This window comes from Hypanus sabinus, chromosome 2, assembly GCF_030144855.1.
Source record: "Hypanus sabinus isolate sHypSab1 chromosome 2, sHypSab1.hap1, whole genome shotgun sequence".
NCBI lineage: Eukaryota > Metazoa > Chordata > Chondrichthyes > Myliobatiformes > Dasyatidae > Hypanus > Hypanus sabinus.
In genome coordinates this window covers 21,211,577-21,237,680 of record NC_082707.1, presented here as the reverse complement: position 1 = coordinate 21,237,680, position 26,104 = coordinate 21,211,577, and the positions used below count along the sequence as shown (strand labels likewise).

The window sequence follows — 26,104 nt, the reverse complement described above, 5'->3', positions numbered from 1 at the left end:
GAATACCCTGAAACAGACAGGGACTAGAAGCAGCCCACTAAAGGTACAAGAGGGACTCAACAAACCAGGCAGTGTCTATGGAGTGGAATAAATGGCCTCTGGCTTCTGCCTTCTTCCTTTCCAGTCCTGATGAAAGGTCTCAGCCCGAAACATCAACAGTTCATTCCCCTCCATAAATGCTGTCTGACTTGCTGAGTTCCTCCAGCATTTTGTGTGCTGCTCAAGATTTCCAGCGTCTACAGAATAGTTTGTTTGGGGCTGGGAGTGTGATTTTCTGTTCTGAATCACAGGTGAGGAGTTCCTGGAATGAATTAGTTGTGCAAGACACCTCATGGGACAAAGCAGCCACTTTTAATCAGTAACCATCTGGACAGGGAGATAATTGTTTACTTCTGACTGTTATCTCTTGAGTCTTCCTGGAAAGTGTTTTATCTTGACAATTCAGAACAGGTTTGGGTTAATGCTAAAGGGATTCAGTGGGACCAAGTGGGAATGAGGGGGAAAGTAGTTATCAATATTTGGGGCTGAAACCCTGTATCAGGATAAGAGTGGAGAGGGAAGCAAGCCAGTATAACGGGCAGATGTGGAAGAATGAGACAGGGTTGGTAACCTGCAAACTGTCATCATGTACTGCCATCAGCAGTAATGCCTGGACAACAAAATGTGGATTTATGTATTTATTGTATCATTATCAGAATCAGTTTTATTATCACCGGCACGTGTCGTGAAATTTGTTGTCTTTGCAGCAGCAGTTCAATGCAATACGTAAAGATAGAAAAATGTGAATTGCAGCAAGTATATATTATTGAATAGTTAAATAAGTAGTGCAAAAAAAAGTAGTGAGGTAGTGTTCATGGGTTCAATGTCTATTCAGGAACAGATTTTTCCCCTCTGCCATCCGATCCCTAAGTGGACATTGAAGCCTTGGACACTACCTATTCTTAATATGCAGTATTTCTGCTTTTTCCACTTTTTAAATCTATTCAATATATGTATACTGTATAAAGTATATTGAATAAGATTTACTTATTTATTATATTTTTTTCTTCTTCTATATTATGTATTGCATTGAACTGCTGCTGCTAGGTTAACAAATTTCACATCACATGCCGGTGATAATAAACCTGATTCTGAAATCTAATGACGGAAGGCAAGAATCTATTCCTGAATCGTTGAGTCTGTGCCTTCAGCCTTCTGTATCCCCTTCCTGATGGCAGCAATGAGAACAAGGCATGACCTGGTGATGCAGGTTTTTAATGATGGACGCTGCCTTTTGGAGGCGTGCTCCTTGACAATGTCCAGGATTTACTTTACTTACTTGGAGATACAACGTGGAGCAGGCCTGTACAGCTTAACAAGCCACTCCAGCCAGCAACCCATCTATTTAACCCTAGTCTAATCATAGGACAATTACAGTGACCAATTAACCTATTAAGTTGTACATCTTTGGACTGTGGGGGGTAACTGGAGTGCCCGGAGGAAACCCATGTGCTTGCGGAGAAAACGTACAGAAAACCTCACACGTGGTGCCGGAATTGAACTCTAACTCCAACGCCCTGAGCTCTGGTTGTGCCAACCACTACACTACCTGCTCTGCCCCCATCCCTCCAAGCACAAGTCAGTCGTGTGAAATTGGTCTCACACAGGAAATTGGGTTGATGGTCTATCTTACACTGTTGGTGCTAATGGAGAAATGTAATAACCAATGTGAAAACTGGTTGTGAGCCTTGCTTTGGGCTATTGGGTCGACAAATTTCAGGCCAGCAGTACAAAAAAATTGCCAATGTTTGAAATCTGAAACAAAATACAGAAAAGATTGGAAATACTCAACAAGTCAGTCAGCACTTAAAGAGAAACAAATTATCTTTTATCAGAACTAGAAAAAATTAAAAATACACGTTCAGAGGCAGAAAAAGTAGAGGGATGGAGGGGGAGGAAATAAAAGCTATGGATTTTGATAAGGCAGATGAGAATTAATGTCTAAATAGATAACTTGCTGGAGAAACAAAGACAGAAAACACAGGAAACACTCAGTGGGCTGGACAGCGTTAGTAGAGAGGGAAACAGAGTTTGAGATTTCAAACCTTTCAATGACAGCGACACAGCAAAATGGAGAAAGAGTAGAAATGGCATCTCCCAGTCTACCTTGTCGAAGACCTTGCACTTTGGATAACAGTTAGCAGTTACAGCGCCAGTGACCCGGGTCCAATTCCACTGCTGTCTGTAAGGAGTTTGTACGTACTCCACATGTCCACATGGGTTTCCTCCCACAGTCCAAATATGTACAGGCTAGTAGGTTAATTGGTCACATGGGTGTAATTGGGCGGTGCAGACTCTGGGCCAGAAGGGTCTGTTATTGTACCATATCTCAAAATAATTCTCAAAAGTAATAAGATCTTACAGTAGGTTAAAATAGTTACCACAGTATCGTGGGCTGAAGGGCCTGTACTGAGCTGTATAGTTCTATGTTTCTCTTCCTGCAAATAAGTTATATATAACAGTCCCCTGGGAAGACAACATCGATGAAGCCCATGAGCGCAAGTTATGCAGAATTAAGATCAGAGTGCAGAGACAGAGGGTGGAAGTTCTCATGCTATCCATTCGAAGTAGGATGCCGTGGCTTCATTGCGTTCACTTTCCAGACCTTGGCTTTACTAGAAGAGAGATCAAGTCAACCAGCAGGGCTGTAGCTGAGGCAGCAGAGACAGGATCAGCATGGGTGTGGACTAAGTATGTCCAGAGGGGCAGATAGTCGGACAGTGTGTCCATCTTTTGCAAACCCTTCAGTAGTTGCATAGACACCTGAAGAGTAGACTATCTGTTGGATGGAAGCGACCAACAACTCTGATTGAGGCAGATGCCAAGTTTTTAAGCTCATCAGTGGGAGGTGGTGCTTTAGCACTGCTGGCCCACCACCTTGACGGAGTCTTATCGGTGACTTGGCTCGAAGGTCGTACTCTTGACTGTATCGCCAAATAAATAAATAAATAAAATCCACAAAAATTAATTAACTTATCAAAGATAATGAGAATAGACAGGCTTAACAACAATTAATGACATTTAAAGTAACAATTAGAATATAGGACATAACACAACAGTCTAACAATTAAATCAATTTAAAGGTCTGCTTGCAGTTTACCTGATACTTCAGCTGATGATGTTGTGCTAACTTTTGAGCCTACTTTAAAATCAATCTAATCCTTCCCTCCCACATAACCCTCTATTTTTCTACCATCCATGTGCATATATAAGGATTTCTTAAAACCTCCTAATGTATCTGCCTCTACCATCACCCTTGGCAGGGCCTTTCACTCACCCACCAATCACTAAGTAAAAAAACTACATCTGACGTCCCCCCTACTTTTTTCTCCAATCACTTAAAAATTATGCTGTGTATTAACCATTTCCACCCCGGGAAACAGATCAACGCGTTTTATCATTTCTGCCCACTGATTTTAGCATGAGGGCTGAACGTGTGTGGGTGTGGGGGTTTGCTCTGGGTAGCTTTCTCAGTCAGACTGCCTGGAGCTCTGTGCAAGTTCATGCTGCCCGCTGGAGGTCACTGGTGCCCCATCTGGTCCACTGGGAAATGCTTTGCCGGCTTCAGCCCACGTGGGACGTGTTATTAGTTAAGTCTACACCAGACATGTGGAGAGTGATTAAAGAGTGCAGGACAGGGATGTTCTAGTCAGAAAGCAGGACAAGGATTGCAAGGTAAGAGAACCTTAGATGTGAAGGAAGGTGATGAATTTAGTCATCAAGATAAAGGAAAAGCAAGCAAAGCAAAAGAAATTCCAATCAAACAGAGCCCTAGAGGATGTAAAGAAGGCTGAAAAAAAACTAAAGAAGGGAATTAGAAAGGTCAGGAGAGTCCATGAAAAGTCCTTGGCAAGAGGATTAAAGAGAATTCCAATGCATTCTATACAGACATCAGGAGTTAAGTGGATAACTAGGGAGAGGGTAGGACCACTCAAGAATAAAGAACAAAGGTGGGGGGAGGGGGACATTTACTTGGATGTAGAGAATGTAGGTGAAACCTTTAATACTCTACATCAGTTATTTACCAAGGAGAAGGACATGGAGGACAGGGGGATCTGTGCCAAGAGTATTAATTTGCTAGGTAAAGAGTATTTATTTCGAGGTAAATGAGGGGATAGTGTTGAGTCTCAAAGAGCTTGAAGGTTGATGAGTCCCCAAAGCCTGATGGGATATACCCCAGGTCATCTGGAGAGGCAAGAAATGTGACTGCTGGGGCTTTGACTGATAAATATATTCATGTACGCTCTAGCCACAGGTGAGGTTCCTGGAAGATTGGCAAGTAGATAATGTTCCATTATTCAAGAAAGGAACCAACGGTAATCCTGGAAACAACAGACTGGTGAGTTTCATGTTAGTGGTAGGGAAGATAACAAAGAAAATCCTTAGGGATAGGAGCAATGAGCATTTGGATAATGACTGAAGTATCATTGAAGTGTGGATGTTATCTACATGGATTGTGGTCAACATAGATGTTGTCTACATTTGACAAAGTCCATCATGAGAGGCTCATCCAGGAGATCTACATGCATGGGATCAATGGTGGATTGGCCACTTGGATTCAGAACTGGCTTGCCCATAGAATATAGAGGGTATTGGATGATGGTACTTGTTCTAGCTGGAGTTCGGTGATTAGGGGTGTACTACTGGGATCTCTGCTGTTTGTGATGTATATGAATGACCTGGATGAAAATGTAGATAGATGGGTTAGTAAGAATACACTAGGATATGGGTCAGTTGCAGATATGGGTGGAGAAATAGCAGGTGGAGTTTAAGCCGGACAATGTGAAGTGTTGCACATCGGTAAGAGACAATACACTGTTAGGGCAAGACCCTTAACAGTGTTGATGAGCAGAGGGATCTTGGGGCCCAAGTTCATAGCACCCTGAAAGTGGCTACGCAGGTTGATAGGGTGGTTAAGAAGGCATATGGTACACTTGTCTTTAAATTAGTTGAGGTACTGAGTTCAAAAGGCAGAAAGTTATGTTGCAGCTTTATAAAAGCCTAGTTACCAGGCCATCAGACTGATTAACTCATGCTGATACAATTGTACTTCTATGCTATATTGACTGTCCTGTTATACATACTATTTATTACAAATTACTATAAATTGCACATTTAGATGGAGACTTAACGTAAAGATTTTTACTCCTCATGTATGTGAAGGATGTAAGAAATAAAATCAATTCAATTCAACCTGGAGTACTGCATACATTTCTTGTCACCCATTTTAGGAAGGATGTCAAAGCTTTGGAGAAGGTGGAGAAGGTGCAGGATGCTGTCTGGATTAGAGGGCATGTGCTAGAGTGAGAGGCTGGACAAATTTGGTTTGGTTTCTCCGGAGCGGTGGAGGCTGAGGGGAGATCTGATAGAGGTTTATAAGATTATGAGAGGCATAGATGGAGTAGACAGGGGTTATTTGTTTTTCAGGGCTGAAACATGCATTTAAGTTGAGAGAGGTTAAGTTCAAAGATGTGAGGAGCAAGTTTAAAAAAAAATAAACACAGAGTGGTGGGTGCGTGAAATGCACTGTCTGGTAGGGGCAGGCACATTAGGGACTTCAGACAGGCACATGAATGTGTGGAAAATGAAGGATGTGGACACTGTGTAGGAGAAGGGATTAGTTCAGTTGGCCATTTGATTACAAATTGAATTGGTTCAGAACAACATTGTGGGTCGAAGGGCCTGTTCCTGTGCAATGCTGTACAAGTGTTTTAACTACTTATGTACCACAGCTCCTTCAGAGGAAACTGAAGACACCATATTGCATCACATGAAGGAGATGACTATATTCCAATGAACTCCATCCTGTATAAATACATCTTCATTCCTGGGCTTTACACAAAGGATACAAGATCTGAGCTGTTCCATCTGCAAATGTAGTGAGAAACCTATTCCCATTGCGGTAGTTCTTCACCAGGAAAGAGAGCGGAAGATCCTTTGGTAAAAGTTAAAGATGAAATAGTGATAGTATTTGCAATCTGTACATTTATCCCAAACCTATATAGGGAACATAGGAGAATAATTTATGGCCAATATGCCTAGTGTGCCTATGGTGGACAAAATAGAAAGCTATTAAGGTAACTCCCACTTTCCAGCTCAGTAGATGAAGCCATTCTATAGACACATGAAACTGGAAACTTGAATATAGAAGTTGGGATGTCATGTTACAGCTGTAAACACCAAGTACATTGCAGATGCTGTGGTCAAAGCAACGTGTACAAACAAGCTGGAGGAACTCAGCAGGTTGGGCAGCATCCATGGAAACGAGCAGTCAACGTTTCGGGCTGAGACCCTTCGTCAAGACTGAGGAGGGAGGGGGCAGGGGCTCTATAAAGAAGGTGGGGGGAGGGTGGGAAGGAGAAGGCTGGTAGGTGCCAGGTGAAAAACCAGTAAGAGGAAAGATCAAGGGGTGGGGGAGGGGATAGGCAGGAAAGGTAAAGAAGGAATGTAAAGGGAAAGCACTATGGGTAGTAGAAGGAGGCGGAACCATGAGAGAGGTGACAGGCAGCTGGAGGAGGAGGCAGAGTGAAACTGGGATGGGGGAAGGGATGGGGAGGGAATTACCGGAAGTTGGAGAATCCGATGTTCATGCCAAGGGGATGGAGACTACCCAGACGGTATATGAGGTGTTGCTCCTCCAACCTGAGTTTGGCCTCATCATGGCAGTAGAGAAGGCCATGTATGGACATATCCGACTGGGAATGTGAAGCAGAGTTGAAGTAGGTGGCAACCGGGAGATCCTGTCTGTTGTAGGTGCTCGACGAAGCGGTCCCCCAATCTGTGTCGGGTCTCGCTGATGTAGAGGAGGCCCCACCGGGAGCACCGGATGCAATAGATGACCCCAACAGACCCACAAGTGAAGTGTTGCCTCACCTGGAAGGACTGTTTGGAGCCCTAAATGGTGGTAAGAGAGGAGGTGTAGGGACAGGTGTAGCGCTTACGCTTGCAGGGATAAGTGCCAGGTGGGAGGGGAGATCTGTTGGGAGGGACGTGTGGACCAGGAGTCACAGAGGGAACGATCTCTGCGGAAAGCAGAGAGGGGTAGAGAGAAAAGATGTGCTCAGAAGTGGGGTCCTGTTGAAGGTGGCGGAAGTTGTGGAGGATAATGTGCTGGATCTGGAGGCTGGTGGGGTGGTAGGTGAGGACAAGGGGGACATGATCCCTGTTGTGGTGACGGGAGGATGGGGTGAGGGCTGAAGTGCGGGAAATGGAGGAGATGTGGGTGAGGGCATCATTGATGACAGCAGAAGGGAAACCACAATCCTTAAAGAAAGAGGACATTTGAGATGTCCTGGAATGGAAAGCCTTATCCTGGGAGCAGATCCGGTGGAGACGAAGGAACGGGGAATAGGGAATAGCATTTTTGCATTTGGCAGTGTGGGAAGAGGTATGTTACAGCTGTACTAGACATTGGTGAGCCCACACAAGGAGTATTGTGTCTAGACATTGATGAGCCCACACAAGGAGTATTGTGTCTAAACATTGGTCAGCCCACAGAAGTATTATGTCTAGACATTGGTGAGTTCACACAAGGAATACTGTGTCTAGACATTGGTGAGCCCACACAAGGGGCAGTGTGTCCAGGACGCACACTTTTCTCATCACTACCATCAGATAGGGGATACAGGAGCCTGAAAACACACTCAACATTTTTGGAACAGCTTCTTTCTCTCTGCCATCAGATTTCTGAATGGATGCTGATTCTAGCAAATTTCTACAGATGTACCATGGGGAACATTCTAACCGATTGCATCACTTTCTTGTATGGAGGGGCCACTGCACAGGATCGAAAAAAGCTGCAGAGGGTTGCAAACTCAGCTATCTGCATCATGGGAACTAACTTCCCTAGCATGGAGGACATCTTCAAAAGGTGATGTCTCAAAGAAGTGGCATCCATCATTAAGAACCCCCATCATCCAGGGCATACCCTCTTCTCATTGCTACCATCAAGGAGGAGGTACATTTTAGGAACAGCTTCTTCCCCTCGAACTGAAGGTATCGACAATCGTCTTGAATGTTACAATGAAAATGAAAATTTGAAGGATGCAATCACTGAAAGCATTGCATGAAGACAGTCCACTATCTGGTGTCTGCACTGATTTTGTTCATTTACAGTCAGTCAAAAGAACATGTCAGCATACACTGAATGAATTCCTCCATCGATAACTATCAGGAACTAATGCACAGCTTTATAGAACAGTAATAGTAGTACTGGTAGTGTTCTAATTTGTTCTGTATTTCATATAAATACATATTTTGTTACTCAGTCTTTTTTTAATACTTTTTTAACTATTTTTATGAAACTTCAACTAATTCGGATAGCTGCTTAACTGGACCAAAATGTACTGGCCCTGATGCGTCCAAATTTACCAAAATCCACTGTACACAGCCTCGTATAGATTAAAACAAATAGGTTAGAGAAACGTTGAACAGGGTAAATCCTAGATGAACTATATCCTGCCTGAACTGGTTAACTTTGGACCATACAGAAACAACTCCCATTTATATAGCACAAGAGTTCATTGCACTTGGCTGTGACTTACACTTACAGCACTGATTGCTCATCCTTTAGAACGAGACACTTCCTTGAGCTGATGTAATCTATGAAACGTTACTAACAGAGAGCAGTTTAATAGGGAGTTCAACAATTTTGACCCATTGTTAATAAAAGACTGAAGACAATACATGCAAACCCACTGTAAGCTGGGTGCTTTTCAATGTTCCCTTCTGGAAAGAGCTGTAAGGCTATTAAAGCAAAAACCACTCCATTTTAAGTGTATTTTCCCCAAGTATAATTTATTATTTAATTCATTATGTGTAGTGTTCTCCTTTGGGTGTAACTGATAACACCGAATTAAACGCCGAGATAAACCACAGTCAATGAAAACCAGGTCGCAGTAAGATTAACCATTTACTGTTCACTCTTCACATTAACAAAGCGTTGCTCTCACTGTGATTTCTAAAGCTTGCAAAACAACTTCTGCTCGGGTCTGCCTCGTGGTGAGTCCCCACCCTCGCGTTGATCTCAAACCGGTATTTTCCCACAAGACGCGGCGAAACCGGATGTGACGTCATCACATGCCGATATATTTTACAGGCAATGAATATACTTTAAATACTTCTAATTCTAACTAGAAAATACTAAATGAATTACTAAGCGAAAATATTATAAACTAAATAACTGTCATAAAGACAACACACTCCCCGCCTGACCTTCGTAAGGTCACAATGAACAGAGTACAAAACTTAGTCTCTTAATCAGTCATTAGGTAGAAGTAGAATAACTTCTGTAACTGGCCTTTGGTAAATTTTCACATCGCCTTGGTCGGTAGTCTTCAACTCGATCTTCCTGACATGTCCATCCCCACTAGGGAACGTAGCAGTGATTCTGGCCATTGGCCAGCTGTTGCGGGTGATTTGCTTGTCCCTGAGCAGTCTCCAGCGAGACCAGAATTGATTTACCAGTGCTTGGACTTGTCTCCATTGCTTTGTGTACAAATCCTTGTCCGACAAGTCTCCTGGTGGAGGGGGAGCTCCTGCCTTCTGCGTAAGGAGCATTGATGACGAAAGTATGAAGGGGTTTTCTGAGTCAGAAGACACAGGTAGGAGTGGTCGTGCATTTATAATGGCTGTGACCTCTGCCATTAGGGTGCACAGTACCTCGTGGGTCAATCGGGTGCGTTGCTGCATCTCAGGTTTCCTTTTCCGTGTTTTTTGTAAGGACGGGAACCACTTGACTGCCTGCTCTTTGTTATTTGGCAAGCACTGGCGTGGTTCTCTGAAAGGCAATGGGGCGACCCCATTCTTTGCTTCATCTCTGAAGACCTTGGTGTCCTTTGTTTTTAAGGAAATGGCATCTTGAGCTGATTGGGCAAGTTTATTACCATGCTCAGTTTGAACGAAAACTGACTGACCCAGCGTCTCGTCAGTTACTTTATGCTTGTTAACGTCTTGTTGTGCTTCCTTAATGCACAGGAGACTTGTGCAGGGTTGAAAAATTGAATGGCGGCCACTCTCTAGCACATTGGTCTTGAGTGTGTTAACCATCGGTTTGTGTACATTACCGAGACACACCTCTCCTATCACCACCCAACCCAGATCCAGGCGTTGCGCGAAGGGGGCGTCGAGTGGTCCATTGACCTGCTGCCTAACCTTATGTACCTGGATAACATCTCTTCCTAATAGCAGGAGTATTTCTGCTTCTGGATCCAGTTCTGGGATGTGTTTGGCGATGTGGTGGAGATGTGGCTGGTGTAGTACCGCACTTGGTGTCGGGATCTCAGTGCGGTTATTCATGATTTCATTGCACTCTAAGAGCGGAGGGAGACAGATGACGACTTTACTATCCAGGGACTTGATCTGGACGCCTTCTGCCTTCCTTCCTTGGGTTTCCATGTTGCCTGAGCAAGTTCTGAGGTAGTATGGGAACTGCTCACTCTCAATGTTGAACAATTTAAAGAACTCTGGACTGACTAGTGAGCGATTGCTCTGAACATCCAGAATCACATAGGCTTTGATGGCCTTGTCTTTGGCTCCTTTAGGGTACACCTTAGTGAGGTAGATCTTGGAACAAGAACGGCTTGACTGAGCTTGACCGCAAACTTCTGTACAGTTTGTGCTGACAACTGTTGTCCCGGAGTGAGCCTCTCCCTCCCCGCCGTCCTGTTGTGGGGGTGAAGGAGCGTTGTCCGTTCTTTCATTCTCGACTTCATCACGGAGTTGCGAGGGTAAATTGTCTTCCTCGTATGGATGTGATGTAATCGTGCCTCCCTGAAGTTCCTCGTGACATGGGATGTTATCGAATACGAATGGAGAGGAAGGACGAGCCTGACTGTCTATTTGAGATCGGCCATAATCGCTTGTGCGTTCCAATCTGGTCCTTTCTGAAGTAGACCTTACTTCGGTCAGATCATGCGTTCCTTCAGCTTCTTCTATGTACTCTGCTTCCGTCTTGGCAGCTTCTTCTTCTCTTTCTAGCTGCAGCACTTGCAACTTTGTTGATATCTTTGCCATTTCCAACTGGGTTTCGGCTTCTCTGGTGGCCGCTTCCATTTCTCTGGCAGCCTTTTCCTTCTGGATTCTGGCTTCTCTGGCAGCCTGTTCCATTTTCAAATCTGCTTCTTGTCTGGCGTAGCGCAGTCGCACCCTGGCGGCTTCTGCCTTGGCCCTTGCATGGGTGGACTTACCTGATGTCACTCTACTGCCCTTGTCACCGGGCGGCATCGACTTGATGCTGGATCGAGATGACATTGCAGCACTTGAAACACCTGATAATGCCGTTTTTTCACTGTAGTGTTCTCCTTCGGGTGTAACTGATAACGTCGAATTAAACGCCGAGATAAACCACAGTCAATGAAAACCAGGTCGCAGTAAGATTAACCATTTACTGTTCACTCTTCACATTAACATATGGTGAAAAAGCGTTGCTCTCACTGTGATTTCTAAAGCTTGCAAAACAACTTCTGCTCGGGTCTGCCTCGTGGTGAGCCCCCACCCTTGCGTCGATCTCAAACCGGTATTTTCCCACAAGACGCGGCAAAACCGGATGTGACGTCATCACATGCCGATATATTTTACAGGCAATGAATATACTTTAAACACTTCTAATTCTAACTAGAAAATACTAACAAATGAATTACTAAGCGAAAATATTATAAACTAAATAACTGTCATAAAGACAACACATTATCTATATAGCACTTTTTCTTCTGCATGTTCCATGTGATTCTCTACAACACCCTCACCCTAGTTTCGTTGTACTCCAGTTAAGAAAAACACCTCCACAAATACCTTATGCCAACTGAATGTCTCATCCACTACTTCTGTGAAAATGGCGTCCCATTTGTCCTCGTCCTCTTTTGGTTTGTTTAAGTTTTCCACATCCTTCGAAGTTGATAGCTGAAAGGAAATTGTGGTCTGTCTTTTTGATCCTTATTTAAGGCGACGGAGTGGAGGGAGAAGGTAAGGAATAAAGAAAACAAAATTCAATGTTTAGTGACAGTTCAAACCTGCCAACTTTTTGCTGCTAATTACTATTGGCACTGTTGGTCAAGGATTACAAAGCTTCCAGAGGCGATGCCTCAAAAAGGTAGCACCTGTCATTAAGGACCCCAGTCCCCAGGACATGCTATCTTCTCATTGCTACCATCAGGGAGGAGGTACACACACCCAATGTTTTCAGAATAGCTTTTTGTCAAGCGGTATCGGCGCTTGCCCTTCCCTTGGACTACCTCAGTGACGTGGAGAGGGGAAACCCACTGCGTGGGCAACAGTCGGTTCTTCAAATCTTCCCGCCCAGGAGAGGACAAAGTCCACCAGAGGCACAAACCCAAGATCCACACACACACACACACACACCCACACACACACATATACACATACACACCAAGTAGCCACTTTATTAGGTACATTTATAAAGCTGTTAAAATCGGTCAATTATGTGGCAGCAACTCAATGCATAAAAGCATGCAGCCATGGTCAAGAGCTTCAGTTGTACCATCTCGGATCGCAAGACCCTGCAGCGGATAGTGAGGTCAGCTGAGAAGATCATTAGGGTCTCTCTTCCTGCCATCACGGACATTTACACTACACACTGCATCCGCAAAGGAAACAGCATTATGAAGGACCCCATGCACCCCTCATACAATCTCTTCTCCCTCCTGCTGTCTGGGAAAAGGCTCTGAAGCATTCCGGCTCTTAAGACCAGACTATATAACTGTTTCTTCCCCCAAGCTATCAGACTCCTCAATACCCGAAGCTTGGACTGACACCTTGCCCTACTGTCCTGTTTATTATTTATTGCAATGTCTGCACTGTTTTTGTGCACTTTATGCAGTCCAGTGTAGGTCTGTAGTCTAGTGTAGCTTTCTCTGTGTTTTTTTTATTATGTAGTTCAGTCTAGTTTTTTGTACTGTGTCATGTAAACCATGGTCCTGAAAAATGTTGTCTCATTTTTACTATGCACTGTACCAGCAGTTATGGTCGAAATGACAATAAAAGTTGACTTGACTTGACTTGAGTTGTTTTCCAGACCAAATATCAGAATAAGGAAGAAATATGATCTAAGTGGCTTTCACTGTGGAATGATTGTTGGTGCCAGACGGGGTGGTTTGAGTATCTCAGAAATTGCTGATCTCCTGAGATTTTCATGCAAAACAGTCTCTAGAGTTTACAGAGAATGGTTTGAAAGACAAAAATCATCCAGTGAGCGGCAGATCTGTGGCTGAAAATACCTTGTTAATGAGAGCGGTCAGAGGAGAATGGCCAGACTGGTTCAAGCTGTCAGGAGGGCAATCAGAACTCAAATAAGCACACGTTGCAATGGTGGTGTGCAAAAGAGTGTCCCTAGATGCACAACATTGAACCTTGAAGCGCTTGAGGGCTAAAGCAGCAGAAGATCATCAACATACACTCAGTGGCCTCTTTACTAGGTATGGAAAGTAACTAATTAGTGTATTTCTTATTGTAATTTATAGTTTTTTTTTGTGTTGCACTTGTACTGCTACCACAAGACAATAAATTTCATAACCTTTGCCAGTGATATTAAACCTGATTCTGATCTGACCCCCAATTAGCAGTCACCTTGCCAACCACTCCCACAAATACAAATGAATTAAAAAGATTAATTACATTGCACTGGATTACTGAAGGCATTATAGTGAAAAAAAAACTATATTAACACTTAAACTGAATTAATATCTAAACTACAGGACGAAACCTTACCACTGCTGGGTTTCTGTGCAGTTTCTTTGACTTTCTTGAGATATTTTTCCATTGTTCTCTTATGTAACCTGGAGAATCAAAATATAGGATATAGTGAGTTGAAGAGTTCTGGCTGAGACATTTGCAGTACCCAATTCAGGGCAACATTATCTTGTTGCCACCGTAACAACCTCTGCCCAAGTTGTACTGTTTTTACCTGTATCTGCAACTTTTGCCATGTGGCACCCCCTGCTGGTAAGACAACATTATAGCAACCCTTGGCCTCCATGATGAGGCTATACACATAAACTAAAGGAACAACACACCTATTCTGACGGGGTGATCTACAACTCAATGGTACAAATGTAAGAACATAAGTAGTCATAGTGATAGCCTCCCTGTTGATGACTAGAACTACACACAATACTCCAAATTTGGCCTCACCAACATAACATCCCAACTCCTGTACTCAACACCCTGGTTTATGAAGGCCAATGTGCTAACTGCTCACTTTACAACCCTGTCTAACTGTTAACACTATTTTCAAGGAATTAGGGATCTGTATTCCTTGATCCCTTTATTCTCCCACAATCCTCAGTGCCCTATTGTTCGTTGTGAATGTTACAGAACACTACAGCACAGAAACAGGCCATTTGGCCCATCAATTCCATACTGAACTATTATTCCACCTAGTCCTATTGGTCCACACCTGGATAATAGCCCTCCCATCCATACACTTATCCAATTTTTCTTAAATATTAAAATTGATCCTGCATCCAACACTGGCAGCTCATTCCACACTCACATCATCCTCTGAGTGAAGAAGTTCCTCCTCAGATTCCTCTTAAGTAATTCACCCAAGTCCAACCCTGGTTTGTCCTGCCAAGGTACAACACTTGTCTGTATTAAATTCTATCTCTCATTGGGTCCATTGGGCCACGACCCAAACTGCTGACAGTCCACAGATGCTTCTGACCTGCTGAGATCCTAAAGCAACTCGACAAATGCATTAAATAAATACAAATCCTTATCAGCTAATAACCAGAGAGACTTTGCAAAACCTCTACACAGGAATGAGCACTGCGTGACCGGAGGGATGGATTTGCCAACTGCTGCAAGGCAGCACCTACCTCCTGTCAGGTCCACCCATGGGTGCATTTCCCGCTTGCGAACTGTTGGAATATGAACCAGATCCTACCATAACCTGGGGAGGGCTTGCATACTACAAACCCCACAGGGCTCAGCAACACCCTTCAGGGCAGGAAATGTGGAGTGACTTCGAGGCGACTCCTAACCTGAAACACTGGGTGGGGTCCAGTAAGCCTCCCAGTCTGAGGCAACCTTGCACTCAGTGTCAGCAAGACCAAGGAATTTATTGTGGATGCCAGGAAAGGAAACACTGGATGAAAATACAGCAATCTTCATTGAAGGGTCAGCTGGAGAAAGGGTGCGCGGTTTCAAGTTCCTGGGCATCAGTATCTCAAAGGATTTATCCTAATCCCAACATATTGTTGCTGTCATGAAGTGAAGCACACTAGTGGGGGCCATACAATCATTAGGAATTTGAGGGACTCTTGCCAAATTTCTACTGGTGTACCATGGAGAACATTGTGACTGGCTGCATCACCATCTGCTACGGAGGCTCCAATGCACAGGAGTGCAAGAGGTTGCAAGGGGTTGCAGAGTCAGCCTGCCTTGTCATGGGCAAAGGCCCCTCCACCATCAAGGACAGTTTCAAAAGGTAGTGCTTCAAGAAAGTGACATCTATCATTAAGTACTGTCACCATCCAGGACACGCCCTCTTCTCATTTCTTCCATCAGGGAGGAGTTACAGGAAAGACACTCATTCAACGTTTAAGGAATAGCTTCTGCCATCAGGTTTACGAATGGCCAATGAATCAGTAAACATTACCTTACAATTCCACGTTCTCGATAGTTATCTAGCAATCTACATGTCTATTCGGTCATTCATTCATTGTAACTTAATTTTTTATGTTTTGATTATATTGCTGGCACAAGGCAACAAATTTCATGATCCACAATACTGTACAAAGTCTTAAGCACATATATATAGCTAGGATGCCTAAGACTTTTGCCCAGTACTGTTTTTCTCAACGTGGAGCAGAGAACGAATTTGTAAATCTGGTGGGAGCAAGGGATGTTAGGAATGGTGAGGGTAGAGCACTGTGGGAGGGGGTGTGGGGCAGGTGGCAGAGAAGGTGTGCCGGTGGTGGGGGAAAGAGAGAGGTTGCAGACAGACCCAGCTCTGAGACACTGGTGATGTGATTCCAAACAATTAGTCTATTGGTTATTACAAATGTGTATCTGGTGCTTCCCGCTCCTCCCCTCTCCCTTCCCCCTTTCCCCAACCATGATTCCCCTCTCCTTGCCCCCTTCCCACTCTCAGTCCACAATGGAGACCCATATCAGAATCAGGTTTATCATCACTCACATGTGTCATGAAAAATATTTGGTGACAGCAGTACAGTGCAATACATAAGATTACTACAGTACTGTGCAAAAGTCTTAGGCAGCCTGGTTATATACCTGTCAAAGCCTTTTGCCTAGTGGTGTATGTCAGTAATAATAAACCTGATTCTCATTCTGAAATTAGGGTTGGAAAGTTAACTTGGAACAGACCAGCAGTTAAACTTGAGATGCTCACCATTTCTTGTGAACAGGAGTCAGATTTTAATTATCATGTTAGAAGTTTATAAAATTATGACAGTCATTGATAAGATAGACATCCAGAATCGTTTCTGTTAGGATAGAAAGGTCAAGAACTAGAGGCTGTACATTAAGGTGAGAGGGGAAATTAAAGGAGATGTCAGGGTTAAGTTTTTTTTTGCATCAAGAATGGCACATAACCTAAAGGGCTGCCCTGGATAGTGGTGGAAGCAGACAGGATAGTGGCATTTAAGAGGCTGTTATATGCAGGAATACGCAGGAAAGGGAAGGATATTGATTAGGTACAGACAGAAGAGATTTAGTTTCATTCAGCATCATGTGTGGTACAAACTTTGTTGTCTAACAGTAAGGAACCTCACCATCTGAGACACAGTCTCTCCTCAGCACCATCATCAGACAGGATAAGACCATAAGGTACAGGAGCAGAATTAGGCCATTCAGCCCATCAATTCTGTTCTGCCTTCAATCATGGTCAACTCATTATTCCTTTCAACCCCATACTCCTGCCTTCTACCTGTAACCTTTAACCACAAGGAGAACAGGAGTCCAGGGGTGTGAAGACCCACAGAACAGCCTCATTTCCTCCATCATCATATTTCTGAACTGTCCATGACACCACCTCATTTTTTATTTCTTCTCCACTATTGATATGGTAATTTCAAAGTAAATTATTATCAAGGTGTATGTACGTCACCTTATACAACCCTCAGATTCATTTTCTCTTAGGCATCTTCAATAAATCCAACAATCAAATAATAACCATAATACCTTTACCATGTGGTAATTTTTATGTCTTTCACTGTACTGCTGCTACAAAACAACAAATGTCACATCATATAGATTAGTGATAATAAATTTGATTCTGATCCTCTGTTATATTGTTCTGTGTTCTAAATTGGTGTGTGAATTCTGTTCGCAGACTCCAGTTCAATCTCTTACTGCTCTTTAACCAGACTCCAGTTGAGGGTTAAATTAGTCTATTAATCAGAATTTATCTATTTAGAGATACAGTGCTCTTCAAGCCAAAATTACCCAGCAACCACTGACAACCCCGATTCAACTCTTGCCTAATCATGGGACAGTTCTCAATTACCTATCAACCTACCAACTGGTACATCATTGGACTGTGAAAGTGGAATACCAGGAGAAAGCTCACACATTCCACGGGGAGTCCTTACAGAGACCGCCAGGATTGAACTCTGAGCTCAGACATTCTGCGCTGTAACAGCATCACACTAACTGCTACATTATAGTGGCACTCATATTGTTAGCCAATATGGAGCAATCACTCAATCTAGCCATGACACTTGTCACCAATGTGACTGAATGAATCATTGATGATTGATTCATTGTGAACTTTAGGTAGATTTAAACAAAACTATGAAGAATATATAGTACTGTGCAAAAGTCTTAGGCACACATACAGAACTATATATATCTTCCCAACATCCTTTGCTCCAACATCAATGCTCCACATTGACAAATATAGTACTGTGCAAAAGTCTTAGGCACCCTAGCCATATATATGTGCCTAAGACTTTTGCACAGTACACACAAGCAATAAATTACCTCATTGCCGTTTTCTCCTTGGCTCGTTGCCTTTCTAGTAAACTACCATGTGGCAGGTGAGGTGAGATATCAATCTCTTCCGATTGAAACTTCAAGTGCAGTTGCTCCTCCTCGTCCATTAGGAACTCAAACAAGTCCTGATGTTGCTTACAGCAAAAGGGCTGGAAAAATAATTGCACAATGCTAAAGGTTCAAAAACCGTCACTGTTTATTACACATGACATTAAAGTAAACCCTGGTCTCTCAGGTTGACACATTAGTTCAGATTCTGCAATCTCAAAAAAGAACAGGCAAGTTATCCCTGACCAAAACTGATCCCCAGTCATACTCAACAAACATATTACTTGTTCAATACCATATTGGTGTTTGCGGAATTAGGCTCTTGAGATGAAGGACTACCTCCTGAAGGGCTCTCAGGACGTTGGAGTGCCGAGCACCTTTTTGCTATGTCTTATAATAAACAACAATGAATTCAGAGTGGATCAATCCTAAGTGCATTTATTTAACTTGTAGCAAGGGAAGACTAGCACTGCACAAGAGGTGGTGATATCCTTGGGGGGGGGGGGAAACAGTATAGTCTCTCCTTTATACACAAGTGCTAGCTACGGACACTTCAGTTAAAGGGCAAAGTGCATTCTGTCCTACTGCTTAATCTGTGAAATTGGCACTCTTCCAGTAATTCATCTGTTGGTCTGCAGTCTGTCAAGGACTTGGATTCCGTCAGCATAATATTGTTCGAACACTATTAGCAAAGTACTCTGGTGCAATACAGATTCCATTTTGTTTCAGACAACACAACTAGATATGTGGCTCTAACTGCATTACCAAATTTGCTAGGATGAACATGTCATTTGCACACCCAACATGTCTGTAATCCGGCAGTGCAAGCTCATTAGGCCAAAAGGGCCTGTTGTCATGCTCCATCTCTAAAAAAATACCAGACTCATGCAAAAATATTCTCAGCTCCATCACATAAAGAACTTATTAGGCAGACACAGGAAAAGATTTTTGAACTGACCTGAAAAACAATAATTTTACCTTGGATGATGCTTCCCTCGATTTGCCTAGTGTATGCATTTATTATTGTCATATGTATCAAGATACGGCGAAAACTTACCTTGTGCACTGTCACAGACAAAACTACACAGATAGAACTGTGATAGAACTGGATGAAGCAACAACAATGCAGAATAAAGTGTAACAGCTACAGGGAAAGTGCTGTGTGCAGATAAACAGTAAGGTGCAAGATCATAATGAGGTAGACCGTGAGGCCCAGAGTCCATCTCATTGTACAAAAAATCTGTTCAATAGTCTGAAAGCAGTGGGGTAGATGTGGTCCTTGAAACTGGTCATATATGCTTTAAGAATTCTGTATTTTCTGTCCAAATGGAGAGCAGAGCAAAGAGAGTTATGGGATGGGTGGAGTCTTTGATAATGCTGGGTGCTTTACTGATTATGTTCTCTGTAAATTATGAATAATTTCTACTGTTATTGTCGGATCTTAATGATTTTCTGATCCCCAGGTTCTTTTAGGAGTCCATAGAATGAGTGGAACTTATTATGCAACGATCGATACTGTTAAAGTTTAAACAAAGGACCAGATACAGAACATTATGAACTAAAGGAAGAAGGAGAACAAAAAAACAAGATGGCACCTTAGAAAAATCTAACAGGACCCTGCAGAGATTGCAGAGATTGTTTGCTGAGCACTCTCCCACCAGGTGGCACATGAGATGACATTCTTTCTCTGGAGGGGCTGCTGTCTTCATGAAGAGATGCGGTTACCACCGGCAGGCGTCCGCCGTGCTGCTTTGCAGAGTCTACAGGATTCTATCAGGACCTACTAAGAGTCTGGAAGATGGTGGAGTCCTGACTGACCCTTGCCCTACCTCAATGGATGTCAGTGCGGCTCAGGTGCGTGGAATGACTCAGAATGAGCTGCTTGTCGGGCCCAGGCCCCATAATCTTATCTGAGAGCCGAGTCCTCACAACTTGACCCATCTCTCCTCGACACCCACAATCCCATTCAAGGATGCAAGTAGGAGGTATCTGTGTGGGCTGCTGCACCACATCTTCCACTTTCTAGGCCTTGTCCACCATCCCAACATGCCATGGCAGTCAGTCTTTCCACCTGGAGGTGAGGGGGGTCCCCAGAGGAGGTCCCTTTATGAAGGATCACCTGGGGGATCTGGGTTGGAGGGTGCTGCAGAGAGGGGTGCCCTGCATTAAGTTCTTTAGTTTGTATACTGATCTCCCAGCCGCATGTCACTTCTACGGGCTGCAGGAGACCGTGTACTACATGTACATGGAGTGTGTGAGGCTGCAGCCCCTTTTTGATATCTGCGTGGGCTGCTTCTCACCTTCTGGTTACGTTTTAGCCCCACCCTATTTATATATGGTCATCCAGTGAGGAGGGGACATGGACAGATGAGAATGTCCTTGTCAACTTGCTCCTGGGGCTGGTGAAAACAGTCATCATTGAGCCTTGGAAACGGGTGGCGGGAGGATCTGCCCGGGCAGACCGCCTGGCCATGTTTAGGGGGTATGTTCGTGCCCGGGTAAATATTGAGAAGGAACACGTGCAGTCCACGGCGACCATGGTGGGGTGGGGGGGGGGGGGGTTATTGCCATCATCGACAGAGATGGAAACAAATTGGTTTAATGTGAAATGTCTATTTGTAGTGAAGTAATTGCGTTAGTCATGGTTTTGTATATATAACATCGAATTTGTAATAAAGATATTTTGTATATTAAAAAAAATCTGCAGGGTGTTGTACCATTACCCTGCGGGGTGTTGTACCATTACTCTGCGGGGTGTTGTACCATTACCCTGCGGGGTGTTGTACCATTACCCTGCGGGGTGTTGTACCATTACTCTGCGGGGTGTTGTACCATAACCCTGCGGGGTGTTGTACCATTACTCTGCCGGGTGTTGTACCATTACTCTGCGGGGTGTTGTACCATTACTCTGCGGGGTGTTGTACCATTACTCTGCGGGGTGTTGTACCATTACTCTGCGGGGTGTTGTACCATTACTCTGCGGGGTGTTGTACCATTACCCTGCGGGGTGTTGTACCATTACTCTGCGGGGTGTTGTACCATTACCCTGCGGGGTGTTGTACCATTACTCTGCCGGGTGTTGTACCATTACTCTGCGGGGTGTTGTACCATTACTCTGCGGGGTGTTTACTCTTCAAGTACTTCTTGGAGTTCAGGATACAGGACAGTGTAAAAGTCTTGGGCACATATATGTAGCTGGGGTGCCTAAGACGTTTGCATAGTACTGTAATTTTATGTATTGCACTATTCTGCTATTGCTGCTGCAAAATACAAATTTCCTGACAAATGCGAGTGATGATAAACCCGATTCTGATGTGGGTCTCATTGTGGCCTGGAAGTGGGAAGGGAGAAGGGAGAGGGGAATCATGGTTGGGAAAAGGGGAAGGCAGAGGGGTGGGAGTGGGAAGCACCAGAGAGATATTCTGTAATGACTGATAAACCAACTGTTTGGAATCAAATGACCTCGCCTGGTGTCTCAGAGTTGGGTGTGTCTGCACCCACACCACCCTCTGCTCTTGGCACCCCTCCCACTCCCTTTCAGCGGCACTCCACCCTCGTCATTCCCAATGTCCTTTGCTCCCGCCAGATTTACACAGCTACCCTCTACTCCACTTTGACAAATACAGTCCTGTACAAAAGTTTTATGCACCCCAGCGATACATATGTGTCTAAGACTGTGCACCGTACTGGATATTAAACTGAAATGATCAAACTCAATGAAGTACTTGGGGCAGCATGGTTGCATAGTGGCTGGAGTATCACTATCACAGCAAGGCGGATTCAATTGGCCGCTGTCTGTAAGGTATCTGTACATTCTGCACATGGCCACGTCCGGGTGCTTCAGCTTCTCCCGCGTTGCAAAGACGTACAGGTTAGTAGGATGATTGGTCACATGGGTGTAACTGGGCTCGAAGGGCCAGTAACCATGCCGCATCTCTGGATAAATAAACTGGAGGTCTTGAGAAATACAGGACTCCCCCCCCCCTTTACAAAGGTAGACTGTTCCTATGAAACCTTTCTTAAGCCGAAATGGCGTAAAGCAAGGAACCATTAATTTATATGGGAAAAATTTTCGTAAAAGTGGAAATCCTCTTTGTAGTGTGAAAGCAGGTTACTAATGTAGGTCTTTTTTAAAAGCAAAGTGGTGTAAAGCGAATATTCTTAAAGCAGGGAATACCTGTATACTCAAATGGAAAAAAAAGGAAAACGTCAAGACCAAACATTGCACAGAAGATTCACATGGATATTGCTGCGAGTAGAGGTTTAAACAAAGAATATAGCACAGCATATTACCAGCCCTTCAACTGAAAATGTTGTGCTACCCTTTTAAACTACTCCAAGATCAATCTAGCACTCACACATAGCCCTCCATATTTCTTTCATCTATGTGGCTACCCTAAATGTCCCTGATGCACCTGCCTCTATCACTACCCCTGGCCGTGCATTCCATGCAGCCAGTGTGAGCTCTAACAGTCTGGATAGACTGGGATCCGTGCTGGCCCGTAGCGTCGGTGCTGCCCTCCAGTGGTTGCTCAGTGGAAGGCAGGCTGGGTTGCACTCATCTGCGGCTATACTAGTACAGTACACAATGGGGAGCAGCTGCCTGCTTGATCTTGCAGAAACGTGGCTCCTGAACGGCTTCCCATGCTCCACCAATCTACAGGCCATGACACTCGGGGATCTGGGCTATACTTTTTTGGTAAGTGTATGTTTTTATTCTGCTATACGTGCAATGCGCTGTGTGTGACTGCTGGCAGGACCGCTGTTTCGTTTGTCTGCATTCACGTGTATGGTTGAATGACAACTAAGCTTAAACTTGGGGCCCTTTTACTTGGAATGCAGCAGCCAAGCGGTGATCACATGGAGGTTTATAAAATTATGAAGGGTGCAAACAGGTGAATGGTGGCAGCCTTTTCCCCTGTCTAAAACTACTCTACCCCGAGTCACGGGTTTAAGGTGAGGGAAGAACTTTAAAGTGGATCTGCTCAGTGAATGTATGAAACAAGCTGTCAGAAGATCTGTTGGAAGTAGGTACATTTAAAAGATATTTTGACAAGTACATGGATAGGGAAGGTTTAGGGGACGTGGGCCAAATATCTATGAATGGGATGAGTGCAGATGGACATTTGGCCGGCATGGATGAGTTAGGCCAAAGGGCCTGTTTCCCTGCTGTATAACCTTATCAATCTACTCACCAGTTCGGATGTCTCTCCACTCATTTGCCCATGTGTAGGTAGGGGCTTAAAAATTTTTCCACAAAACCGACAGTGAGTAAATCCGTTGGTTTTCTGCAGGAAAATTCATGGGAGTAAACAGAGTGTTGAATTCTACAACAAAGTGCAAAGTTCAAAGTACAAAGTGCATTTGGTATCACAATATTCAACCTTGAGATTCGTCTCCTTAAGGGCAGCCACAAAACAAATTAAAACAAGACTGCTGAATACCTAAAATGCAGAGAAAAACAAACATCATGCAAACAATAAAAGTACTGAAATAGCGTTCAGAATGGAAGTGAGTCCACGGACATGAAGCCGAGAGCAGCAGAGCAGACCGCTGCCTCAGCCTCAGTTTAGTGCAGCAGAGTAAACATGGCAGAGCAGCAAGCAGAACTGGCCCAGCCCTTGCCTCTGGTCCCAAAACTCTGCCTTTCCTATCTGGCCTAGCATGCAAATCGTCCAAACAGTGGGCCGCTCCTCACTCTCGGACCTGGACCCTGTTGCTTCAATACATTCTGGGCCTGTAGCGCAACAAGCTTAAGGACTTACAATGGAGTACGAATGACACACCGTACTGAAGCTCCACTGAATCATTAAAGTACTATCCCATTTTTGGATCATAATCACGGGAGCAAAGGAAGAAGTAATTATATTAGCACAAGAGATTCTGCAGATACCTGTAATCCAGAGTGACACAGACAAAATGATGGAGGAACTCAGTAGGTCAGGCAGCATCTACGGAGAGGAACTGAACGTCCAAATTTCGGGTTGAGACCCTTCATCAGGAAGTAACCATATTACTGGGTAAAAGCTTTGGAACTCCTTATCCCACAGCATGCTGCCACTGACTGTCCCTGATGGACTTGAGCAGATAAGGGGCACCTCTCCACCATCCCCTCTAGGGAAATGAGACATGGATAAAGAATGTGGCTTTTCCCTTCATCCCATTAACAATTAAAAGAAGTAAGATTGCTATTCTCAAAGTGTTGAACTTCCCGTTCAGAGAAACACACCTTCAAATTTTACCTCTCTCGAAGTTAGTTTTGATCCTCTCTTTTAACCTCTGTCCTCTTATCTTGTATCTGTGCCCACTAGTTTCGGCCTCACCAACCCTGATGAGAAAACTATTGAGCAAACACGAGGAAATCTGCAGATGCTGGAAATTCAAACAACACACACAAAATGCTGGTGGAACGCAGCAGGCCAGACAGCATCTATAGGGAGAAGCACTGTCGACGTTTTGGGTTGAGACCCTTTGTCAGGACTATCGCCTAAGTTTGAAAACAAATGTTGAAGTGACTGAAAGTAAGTACATGTTCGGCACAGCATTGTGGGCTGAAGGGCCAGTAATGCGCTGTAGGTTTTCTATGTTTCTATGAAAATGGTTATCAGGGCGGTCCCTACTGGGTTAAAATTGGCTCTTGAAACATTTTCCTGACCACACACTTCATTCTGAAATCAATGGCGCATGAAAAGTGGGGGTTCCCAACCTGTGATCTACGTACCCCTCAGTTAATGGTATGGGTCCCTGGCATAAAAAAAGGTTGTTAAGACAGCACAATGCAAAGGAGCCCTTTGATTCTAAACACAAGAGATTCTGCAGATGCTGGAAATCCAAAGTAACACATACAAAATGCTGCAGGAATTCAGGGAGCATCTATGCAGGGGAGTAAACAGTTAATATTCTTTAGCCTGAAGGTGGTGAATCTTTGAAATTTGTTGCCACAGGCAGCAATGGAGGCCAAATCATTGGGTACATTTAAGGCAGAGATTGATTGATCCTTGATTAGCACTGCCTGAAGGAATATGGGGAGAAGGCAGGAGATTGGGGTCAAAAGGGAAATGGATCAGCCATGATTTAATGGCGGAAGAGACTCAATAGACCAAATGGCCTAATTCTGCTCCAACATCTCATGGTCCTGTGGACATTTCGTGCTGAGACCTTTCATCAGGTCTGGAAAGGAAGCAGAAGAAGTCATTTTCCTTGTTGTGACTGTTGTTCCCCTAACTTTCTCCAACAGTCTGACAGAGCTGGGGAGTGGCTTGTGAATCAGACCCTGCCAACTTGGAATGGGTTCAGGGGTGAAACATTACTGAGAGAATGGTGATAGTTATTGGTGCTGTTACTCAGGTACTGAGCTGAGGTGAACGTCCGCTCTCTGAATTCAGATCCACGGCATCTATACTTACTGCTCCATTCCTGTTCCATAGCCAATAATGTCCAGCACCTTCAAATTCGGCAACCTTCTGTAACTGGATCTCTGTTACCTAAACAAGAGTATAATATCATTAAGAACTTAAATAAACACTGTAATCCGCCAAATCTGCAATTTCAGTTACTCCGGAGGTTGGCTCATAGTCACCTTCTCAAAGGAGGCCAGGAGAATGCTGACTTTACCAGCAGCTTCATTATACTGAAAATTAGTAAGTTCAGTTATTTTTCTCTTAGGGCATAGAGAATTGTAAAGTTGGCTAGGCAACTTTCCATTCCTGGTCTACGTTAAGTGGCCACTTTATTAGATATACCTGTACACCTGCTCGTTAATGCAAATATCTAATCAGCCCATCATGTGGCAGCAATTCAATTCATAAAAGCATGCAGATATGGTCAAGAGGTTCAGTTGTTGTTCAGAGCAAAATCTGAATAGGGAAGAAATGCAATCTAAGTGACTTTGACCATGGATTGATTGTTGGCGCCAGATGGGGTGGTTTGAGGAACTGCTGATCTCCTGCAATTTTCACGCACAACAGTCTCTAGAATGGAGGCTCACAACCTTTTCTATGCCATAGACCAATAAATTTCAGCAAGGGGTCTGTGTTCCCCCGTTTGG

At 44.0% G+C, this 26,104-nt stretch overlaps 1 protein-coding gene across 1 annotated transcript in view; it reads right to left on the bottom strand.

The window, feature by feature from the left end:
• The window catches only part of LOC132406881 (glutamate-rich protein 6-like), a 79,741-nt gene that overhangs the window by 11,987 nt on the left and 41,650 nt on the right, over positions 1-26,104 (bottom strand). Inside the window, exons 7-12 of the mRNA XM_059992985.1 lie at positions 25,464-25,541; positions 23,253-23,345; positions 17,998-18,158; positions 13,762-13,829; positions 11,830-11,969; positions 5,889-5,974 (exon numbers count right to left, since the gene is read on the bottom strand). Coding sequence (XP_059848968.1) covers positions 5,889-5,974; positions 11,830-11,969; positions 13,762-13,829; positions 17,998-18,158; positions 23,253-23,345; positions 25,464-25,541 — 626 coding nt within the window. The remainder of the gene's footprint in view (positions 1-5,888; positions 5,975-11,829; positions 11,970-13,761; positions 13,830-17,997; positions 18,159-23,252; positions 23,346-25,463; positions 25,542-26,104) is intronic.